This window comes from Rutilus rutilus (genome assembly GCF_951802725.1).
Source record: "Rutilus rutilus genome assembly, chromosome: 5".
In the NCBI taxonomy this organism is placed as follows: domain Eukaryota; kingdom Metazoa; phylum Chordata; class Actinopteri; order Cypriniformes; family Leuciscidae; genus Rutilus; species Rutilus rutilus.
In genome coordinates, this window is record NC_140213.1 from 31,406,397 (window position 1) to 31,417,292 (window position 10,896).

General features: G+C 34.5%; 1 protein-coding gene across 1 annotated transcript; it reads left to right on the forward strand.

Moving 5' to 3' along the window:
• The first annotated feature begins 654 nt into the window (after nucleotides 1-654).
• utp15 (UTP15 small subunit processome component) lies at nucleotides 655-10,189 on the forward strand. The gene is made up of 13 exons (XM_084409048.1): nucleotides 655-838; nucleotides 1,141-1,262; nucleotides 1,348-1,440; nucleotides 2,807-2,991; nucleotides 3,126-3,304; nucleotides 4,615-4,740; nucleotides 4,972-5,107; nucleotides 5,226-5,307; nucleotides 5,415-5,570; nucleotides 5,817-5,918; nucleotides 6,012-6,145; nucleotides 9,571-9,629; nucleotides 9,750-10,189. Exons 2-13 carry the CDS (start codon nucleotides 1,173-1,175, stop codon nucleotides 9,962-9,964), a joined length of 1,557 nt encoding a protein of 518 aa, XP_084265174.1. The 5' UTR covers nucleotides 655-838; nucleotides 1,141-1,172; the 3' UTR covers nucleotides 9,965-10,189.
• Nucleotides 10,190-10,896: the final 707 nt, after the last annotated feature.

Sequence of the window (10,896 nt, forward strand, 5' to 3'; positions counted from 1 at the left end):
TGTGTTCAAGTTCACAGAAGGATTATTACATTTCAGTGTCTTGAATTTAATTTAAAAAAAGTTTTGTAGTTTTTTAATAATTATTTTAATATATATATATATATTGCTAATCTTTGTCTTTTTACAGCCAATTTAACTTAGTGAAGTTAAGTTTAACTTAGTTTAACTCTGTGCACAAATAAAATAAAGAAACTGTAAAATGATGTTAAAGAATAATTATTCTTTTTTAAATTCTTAAAAATCCATGTAATTCTTTATTAAATTTTAATGAATGTTGCAACTGTCCCTGTGGACTGTTGCAACCGTCCCCTATTATGGGGCCAGTTGCAACATTTGACATCGTCTATTCAAATATAAATTAAAGGGTTTAAAATGCGATCTGTGAAATATACCAAAGCATCTGAAAAAACTGTATTCATTGTGTAGGCCCTTCTTAAATAAAATGTTTGGGCTGATATTGGAAAATGATTTAATCATATTCCAGGCTCCAGATCATAGCCGCTATACATCCTTCAGGAAATCAAGTTGTGTTTGTAAAATGACATTGATAAGAAATCAAAGAAAACGTATTAGATCAATGAATTTGTGTTTTGCACTGTTTGTGTCTGGCTGTTGCGTGTACATTTTATATTCACGGAGAAGACAAATCACTACGCTCTCGATCGAGGATCATGTACCTCAATAAAGTTTGTTCAACACCGGAAGTGTGACGTCTTAAAATGGCGGTCTCCATGTGGATGTAGAATCAACGTGATTTTGCGCATGTTTTGCAGTCTGTAACGTACAGAAAAGCCAGCAAGAATCTGTTTCTTTTTTTTTTTTTGGAGGCCACAATAAGGTAAGAAACACAGTATAATATTTAGATTAAACGATGCTGTTTATCGAATAAACCTACAAGAGTTAAGCTCCTGTTATCATAGAAGTGTGTGGTTGATAGAAGTAGTTATTAGTTGTAGAAATAGATTTAAATAGGGACTCCTTATTTAAACCGAGAATGATATATAATACAGATGTATTATTCAACATTTACATTTGTATATTTGCAAACGAAATAAAGCTGCAGTCCAAGTTTGCAATACAAAATACTTGCAACGTGCTGGTATTCATTGTGATGTCCGTATGAATGTTGTGATATTGCAGGCCCCCAGAGTGAACCTGCTGTCATATCTGAGATGGCTTCGTTTAAACCCACCAGAATTCAGACCTATCCAAAACTTGGAGAGAAAGTAACAGAGGACACGCTCTACTGGAAAAATTACAAAGTCTGCCAACTTTTTTGTGCTTATTCTTTATATATCTAATGGTGTATCTCAGCAGCTTGATGACAGTCTGTGTTTTTTCTTTCAGCCTGCTTTGCAGATTAAAGAGTTTGGTGCTGTAACAAAGATTGAATTCTCTCCTGTCCCACCTCACAACTATGCCGTCACAGCCTCCACCAGAGTGAGTCCATTTATTGCTATTTTTCTTCATTACATATTCCCACTACTCTCATATTTACATATTCATGTATTTATTTATTTATTCTAATATACAAAGTGACTTATTGGATTGTTTTTTTTATTACAAATGTGTCTGTGTTTAAATAAATTCAATTCGAATAAATTTTCTTAAGGATAAAAAAAAATCTTGGCTAATGCTGTAAACTGGAGCCCTTAATTACACATTATATATAATATTAAAGATTACAATTAACAACAGAGCCCAAATTATTAAATTCCGTTGCTGTTTATTTTTAGATATAATAATCAATGCTCAAATAAGAAAAAGAAAAAAAACAGAAAAAAAAACATGTAAATTCAGGCAGGTTTTGCGTTAACTTCTAAATCTAATTATAAAGTAAAGTTTCTACTCCAATTCATTTTTTAAATATAATCATTTACACAGTGGCTGTCATAATTTTTCATGACAGATTTATTTAAACATACATTAAATAATCAAAACATTACTAACAGGTTAAGTAAATATAATGAATAGGCTCATATAGTGCATATATGAAACGCTTCTCTCTAGAGTTCATTTCTCTAGCGAACTAACCTGCTGTCGACACTAAATGCCTGAGGTAAATGTAATGCTACGTGAGATATTATTATAGAATTTATATTATTCTCAAGTCTCTTCTTCATCTGTGCATTTTACTGGTAGATTTGAGTGTGGATCGCCTGTGACTGACTATGTTACAAAAGCTTTCTATTTCAGATAAATGCTGTTCTTTTGAACTTTCTATTCATCAAAAAATCCAGAATTTTTTTTTTTGTGTACAACTGTTTTAAACATTGATAATAATAATGAATGTTTTTTAAGCATTAAATCCACATATTAGAATGATTTCTGAAGGATCATGTGACACTGAAGACTGGAGAAATGATGCTGAAAATTCAGCTATTATTACAGGAATAAATTACATTTTAAAATATATTAAAATAGAAAAGTTATTTTAAATTGTCTTATTATTTAAAAAAATATTACTGTTTAATCAAATAAATGCAGCCTTGGTGAGCAGAAGACACTTCATTTAAAAACATAAAAAATCGTACTGATCCAAAACTTTCGAATATATCGAATATGAAATATATAAATATAAGTATATAAATATATTAATATATTTCATGTGCATTACAGTGTGGATCATTTGTTCTTAATTGCCATAAAATAATGTCGCAATCAAAAAACAAACAAACCGTGACCTGTTTTTGTGAGCTTTTCTTGTGTGTTCCCTGGGAATTGAACCCATCACAGTATTGTTGGTAGCATAATGCTGCTCTCACTGATATATGCAGTATACTGATTTTATAATGTTCTGCATCAGATTCACATATATGGACCTCACTCTCAAGAGCCCACACGGAGCTTCACACGTTTTCGGGATACAGCGTATGGAGGGAGCTTCAGAGGTGACGGGAATCTGTTAGTGGCAGGAAGTGAAGATGGAATCATCCGACTGTTCGACATCAAAAGCCTAGGGGCTCTCAGACAGTTCACAGGGCACTCCAAGTATGACCTGGCATGATATAATGACTATTGAATAATATAATAACTCAATTAATTTCTTTAAACCCAGTAATGCAGCTGTGTCAGCAGTTCTCTCGTCTTAAGTCTGTCTTTCCTGCTCTCTCTCTTGTGTGCAGGGCGGTACACGCAACCACTTTCCTGTCTGATGGGTTTCGTGTGGTGTCGGGGTCTGATGATCTGTCGTGTCGTGTGTGGGATGTTGCCAGTTCTGTTGAGCTCAGCTCGTTCACTGAACATACAGACTATATCAGAGCTGCCGCCCCCAGCAAACTCAACCCAGATCTGTTTGTCACAGGTTATTATTTTTAATTCACATCTTAGGCATGATCACATCCCCTTCCATCTAAATCTGGCTTAGCCAGATCCATACGTTTTGATATTGACAGAAATAAAATGAATATGCGCATAAATATACAGCAAATAGAAAGTTTCTTAGTGCCAACAAGTCAGTGAGGTTAAAACTGCACACGTGTCATTTTTTTAATAATAAAAAGAACGGAATCTGTTTGTTTGACCAATGGCGGGGGGATGGGGACATCATTTTTAGATTTTTAAGAAATAAAAAAAAAAGTTATTCACCAGGGATGCAAGGATAAATTGATCAAAAGTGTCAGTAAAAAAAATTGATGTTACAAAAAAATTATTTAAAATAAAATCCGGTTCTTTTGAACTTATTCATTAAAGAATATTGAGCAGCAAAAATCAGCATATTAGAATGATCACTGAAGACTGGAGTAATGATGCTGAATTTTGTTACCACAGGAATAAATTATATTTTAAAATATATTAAAATAGAAAGCATTATTTTTTTTTTTTTGTAGTAATATTAAACAATATTACAGTTTTACTGTTTTTTTATATATTTTTTAATCAAATAAATGCTGCCTAGCCTTGGTGAACATAAGAGACTTCTTTCATTAAAATATACAAAAATTGTACTGAGCCCCAACAACAGTAGTGTGTATATGATATTGGTAAAGGGTTAGTTCATCCAAAAATTCTTTAATTAATTACTACAAATGGAGATATTTTTGATGAAATCTGAGAGCTTTCTGTCCCTCCATTGACAGCTACGCAACTATCACTTTGACGCTTCAAAAAGTTCATAAATAATCGTAAAACTATATGATTTGAGCGGTTTAGTCCAAATTTTCTGAAGATACATGATCGCTTTATATGATGTACAGATTGAATTTAGTCTTTTATTCACAAATAAACATTCATCAACTCGAACATCAGTTGTGGTAAACAGAAGCTCAGCCGAACCTGCTCAAACCTCATTGGTTCTCGCACGTCAAGCTGAGGATCTTTTTACTACAATTGATGTTTGAGTTGATGAATGTTTAAATGTGAATAAAAGACTAAATTCAAACTTGCGTAGCTGTCAATAGAGGGTCAGAAAAGCTCTCAGATTTCATCAAAAATATCTTCATTTGTATTCCGAAGATGAACGAAATTCTTACGGGTTTGGGACGACATTAGGGTGAGTAATTAATGACAACATTTTTATTTTTGAGGTGAACTGTCCCTTTAAATATGCTCATAAAGGTTATAGTTTGTACAGTAGTTAATGTTTGCCCTGAATTATGGTTGCCTCTGTTGCAGGTTCGTATGATCACACAGTAAAAGTGTTTGACGTGCGGACAGGGAGCAGTGTGATGACCATGCAACATGGCCACCCTGTGGAGTGTGTGCTGTTGTACCCATCAGATGCCCTGCTGGTGTCCACAGGTAGACAACACTCATTAGTCGTTACTAATGCTTAGAACCCCTTGCAACCATTTATTCTCATAGATCATAATGCAGATATATAGACTTGGTGCATTAATGTAGTATTTAACTGATGTGCTATTTTACAACAGTTTTAAATGTGGCTCTTCCAGTCAAGATTTCAACTTTGTCTATTTGTTTTATGCTAAAATATCAGGGTCATGTTGAAATAATTTTGTGAATGCATTACAGGAGGGCGCTACGTGAAAATCTGGGACTTGTTGAAAGGCGGACAGCAGCTCGTTTCTCTTAAGAATCATCACAAAACAGTTACGTGTGCATGTCTGAGTTCTACAGGCAACAAACTGCTCACAGGATCACTGGACAGGTATGTTTGCATGTGTGAGCCATAGTAAAGAAATGCTATAATGTACTTATTTGAGCAGTTTTTATGATCCTGTGGTGAAAAAGTGGTTTATATTTCTTCTGTTTGCTTTCCATGTTAGGCATGTCAAAGTGTATAACTCCTCCTATAAGGTTGTGCATAATTTCGACTGTGCGGCATCCATCCTCAGTCTGGCTGTTGCGGTACGTTTAGTTCATTGCACAGGAAGAAATCTATAAATATAAACGTATAATAGTGATTTTTCACTTGCACTTGATTTAAGGTGTTGCTCATTGTGGTTCTCCTCTAGCCTGATGATAACACAGTTGCCGTTGGGATGACCAATGGCGTGTTGAGCGTCAGGCACAGGAAACAGAAAGAAGAAAAAGAGACGTTAACTGATCGAAGGCGACGGGGACCGGCGTACCGGGTCAATGTCAAGGGAAAGAACTTTGGACCCAAACAGGTGATATTTTATTAATTCACTTAATTTTCTCAAATGATTCAATTAATTTTAATTCAATAAAATTTCTGATTTGTTAACATTTAAGCTAAAACTGGTCTGTAATATTGCTATGCAACAGCTGAAATATTCATATCATAATATAATTCATAAAATAAGGATTTACTTTAAGTGCCGTTTACTAAGGCATGTATAAAGTGAACTTTTTTGCTTCAGTTGTCTTACTGTCTTCATGTCTCTCTCTTTTAGAATGATTTCTTGGTCAATAAAGTAGCAAAGCAGCATCTACAGAAACATGACAAACTGTTAAAAAGCTTTGAGGTGTCCAAAGCCCTGGACTCAGCTCTGCAGGTAAACGCACACACGTGTGGATATAAGACATTTCATGTTTGATATGACTGTTCAGATGAAGACGCCAGTATATGTTTGTGCACGTTTACACAGGCATGGAAACGCAGCAGTAAACCAGAGGTGGCGGTGGTCGTTATGATGGAGCTCAACCGCAGAGGAACTCTGAAAAACGCTCTCGCAGGACGAGATGAAGCGAGCTTAGCCAGGATACTCGACTTCCTTCTAAAGTGAGTTACGCACAGTATTATGACTTCACACTCTCAAATAAAACGTGTTATGATGGCGCATGTACAGTTGAAAAGGGGATGGTTTATGAACTGTTCAAAATGAAAAAATATTATGTACTCATGTAGGACAGCCTCATCAGGGGACTTGTTGAAATTCATTAATGTATGAAAGCGTACAATTGTTCATGGGTGAATGGGTTATATTTCACTTTAAAATATTAAAAACAGTATATATAGTTAGCATGAAGACAAAAAGAGCATATTTTGGTACATGATTTTTTTTTTTTTTGCATTGTGATATGTTCATGATAGATATGTTCATGATAGATATGTTCATGATTTAAATTTTATTCTCATTCTCACTGAATATAATTAGTTATATAGCTTTTTTTATTGTTAGATATAATAATTACTCATTATGAATTGCGATTCTATCTTCTACGGATTTGCATTGATTCACAAATAAATAAATAAAAAAAATTAAATTTTAAATTTAAATTTAGATCTAAATTTTTTGCAGTACTACTTAAAGTTATTGAGATAAATCACAATAATCCACGAACAAGGACTCAATGCGGTGCTCGTACTGATGGACAAACAGACAGATGCCGCCTCTCACATGCATGTGATCTCAAATTCAGTTCTCTTTCACAGCTACACACACAATTATGTCAAAATGCACATTGTGTGAACTCTGCAGTATTCAATTGAAACTAGGGCTGCACAATTTGGGGAAAATGTCATATTGCGATAATAGAGGTCAATATTGCGATTGCGATATAATAAACAAATGGTTTCATGAGTCAACTTGCTTGGTTCTCAAGGAAAATAAATGCACACACAGATTAGTGATAATCTGCTTAAAGAAAAAACTTCTTTAGTCAAGAGCAGTGAGTGTTTTTCTCTGTTAGAATAAAAAAATACAAAAATGGTGTGCACATCCCAAACACCCAGATTGGGCGCAGGTGCAGGAAAACTAAATAATATAGACAAAGTAAAGAAGTGTGAAGTCCGCACACTGAAAATTACTGCTCCAAAAGAGTTTATTTTAGCAACGTTTCGACCCTCAGGTCTTCATCAGGCTCAATGTAAATGTAGTAATGAAGACAACTTTAAATAGACACAGGTGATTCCCTTAATCAGGAACACCCAAGAAATCATGTGACAAATACAAGTCATGTGACAAATACAAGTCATGTATGTCATGTGACAAATACAGCTCATGTGACAAATCCAAGTAAAAAAATAAATAAAAATAAATAAAAATAAAAACACTATAAAAATGGCTTAATATCAAAATCCTCATTCAACCCTAAAGGTGACAAAGTATTTAAGGTATAAATCCAAAATCCATTTTTTTATTATTATTATTATTATTATTATTATTAATAAAAAAATGGATTTTGGATTTATACCTTAAATACTTTGTCACCTTTAGGGTTGAATGAGGATTTTGATATTAAGCCATTTTTATAGTGTTTTTAATTTTATTTTTATTTTTTATTATTTTATTTTATTTTTATTTTTTAACTTGTATTTGTCACATGACTTGGATTTGTCACATGACTTGTATTTGTCACATGACTTGTATTTGTCACATGATTTCTTGGGTGTTCCTGATTAAGGTGATCACCTGTGTCTATTTAAAGTTGTCTTCATTACTACATTTACATTGAGCCTGATGAAGACCTGAGGGTCGAAACGTTGCTAAAATAAACTCTTTTGGAGCAGTAATTTTCAGTGTGCGGACTTCACACTTCTTTATTTTGTTTTTCTCTGTTCCCTTTGTTCTTTGATTAACTTTAGCGACAGATATAATTAGTGGCTACTGTGTACTGTCCCTTTAAGACCAGCCGCTGCTGTCAGAGGATCTCACACGCGCCTCATTCTATGAAGATACTTGACAAAAATACATTTTGGCATAATTGTGTGTGTTATTGTTCGTTCAAGCTCGAAAGAGACCTGTATTCTGGCATGCTGTTTTGTGCGCACGCACGATATTAGCGCGAGTCTTTCTGTGTGTCACTGTCACAGTCAGGACATTCACAGGCAGCGCGTTCATTTTGGCATACGTGTGTGTTTCGTTCTACAGCGAAAGAGAACTTGATACTGGCGCGCTGTCTGTACGATACTGGCGCGCGTCTATCTGTGGGTCGTGTGTGTGTGTGTGTCAGGAGGACATTCACTGACAGCGCGTTCTTTTTTTGTTTTATCGCGCATGAATGGTTTAAAAGCATTTGCATGAACAAGAGCGGGATCATAACACTAGCCAAAGGATGCCAAAAATTAACAGATGCTGCGTTAATTGCGTTAACAGCGGTAATTTGTTTATTTAATATAAAATCGCAGCATTTTGCGTCATATAATTGCGTAGGCTTGACATCGCGATTGCGATACGATTAATCGTGCAGCACTAATTGAAACAGTCTGTTATGTGAACGAAAACAAATGGGAGAAAATCTGATGTGTAACTATATCCGTGCATCCGTTCTTAAAGGGACAGCAGCCTCATAAACTTAACATCCGTTTCTTTAATGTTAATTTAAAAAAAACACTCACTGCTTTTGACTGAATCACTTTTTTATCATTTGGGCATTTGTTTTATAATATTGGGTTGACTAAAATGGGAAGAACAACTAAAATTTCAAGGTTCAAATTTAATTCAGTAGGATTTTTTTCTTCTAGACCTATTAAACTGTCTACCGCAGTCAAAAAAGAAAAGTAACACAAAACAGTAAACTACAATCAAATCTATGCACATCAAATCAAAATTTGATTCAAAATCGAGAATCCTTTTTTTTTTCTTTTTTTTTTTTAAATCGAATCGTGAGGTTCCAAAAGATTCCCTCCCCTAATAATTACTGCCATGATGTATATTTATTTACATATTAAATAACACATTTTTTCACATTTCAGTTATGAGAATTTACTGGAAAAGTGCTCAATTGTCATGAAAATGTCATAACACAATCTTAATTTAGAAATTTGATGCAGTACATTTGATAGTAGAAAGAGTACAGATATGTATATAATTTTAATTTAAGAAAAAGTATATTGTGTGTATATGCATGTTATTGAAAGGCTGTGTGGGATTCACCTTTAGACAGTTTACACTTAAGAGTTTCAGCACTTTTAATATTCTGTGAAATGCATTTACATTCTTGAGACAAAAACTTGACTTCTTAGAATGGTTAAAGCACTGGGAAATTCTTTGGCAGGTTTTCAGGGTGTGGTGACTTTGGGTCACAACACAAAAGTGACCCAGAACAGGAGGTCAGAAACTGAAGCGTGGACAAGCCACAAGAGTCTAGACCACATTTTATGACATTTAATGCCACGATACATGTATTTAGTGATAATGACTTAATATGACAGAAATGATTCATAAATTAGGTTAATGGATGTTTTTGGCTATTGTTTTTCAGGTACATCACTGACCCACGCTTCTCTCGCCCTCTGCTCACGGTCGGGGATATTGTGCTTGGTGAGTTTCACATCATATCATGTGCACGTAAGCAAGTGAGAATGAAGAAGTGAACTGCTGGTTGTGAAATATAACTGTTTTTCAATGTTTTTCTTCATAAGAAATTGTGTGTGTGTGTAGATCTGTATCAGCAGGTTATTCCCCAGTCACCTGTAGTCGAGAGGTTGCTGCAACGTCTTTTAGAGCTGTTGGGTCGGGAAGCAGAACTTCAGCAGGAGTTTTTACAGGTCTTGGGAATCCTGGACACACTTTTCGCATCCTTGAACCTCAGAAAAGATGTCGCCACCCTTGCTGCCCCACCAGTAGCGCAGGGGTCACAGCTACAAGCCGCCTGATACTCGTTACAAAACTCAGTGGGATCTTGTGACGTAACCGAAACATTGTAGACTTTGGAAGGCGTGGTGGAAACGAAAGGGATATTGGAAGGAAACAAACACGAGACTGTTGTGGGAAAGATGTTGCTTAATGGAAGTGAACAATCACTGTGTCAGCAATTTTCCGCTGATTGCAGAATTTGAAACTGTATTTTGTATATGCCTATCATAAAATCTTTAAATCTGTGTTTTGGTTAGTTCTTTCTTTTGTTGATAATCAAAAAACATCATATTATAGAGTGGGCCTATCCTGTACAATAATACAATAATGATTGGTGGTCTAATTCAGTGACTGAAAGAAGTTAGCAGAGTATTACTTCTATAAAATAGAACTTAAAATGTATGGCAACATGTATCCAAGGGCCAAATGTAACCTTATGTTCAGAATTATGGTGGTTAAATAATAATGTAAGAATCAATCATTGGGAAATCCATATCTTTCAAGCACTAATCTGACTATTACCGACCTTGAGTGTAACCACAGATGTCTGTCTTAAATTTTTACAGAATCTAAAGACAATTCTGAATTTCTTTGCCAATAAATGCTCATTTAAGTGTGTTGTAACATGCAAAAGCAGAATCTAATTTAAAGGGATAGTTCACAAAAATGTTTTAATTCTGTCATTTACTCACACTCAAATTGTTTCAAACCTGTATGAGTTTTTTCTTCTGCTAAACACAAAAGACGACATTTTGACGAATGTCAGTAACTAAACGGTTGATGGGCACCAATGACTTCCACAGTATGGAAAAAGTACTATGAAAGTCATTGGTGCCCAACAACTGTTTGGTTACTGACATTCGTCAAAATGTCGTATTTTGTGTTCAGCAGAAGAAAGTATCTCATACAGGTTTGGAACAACTTGAAGGTGAGTAAATTACAATTTAAATTT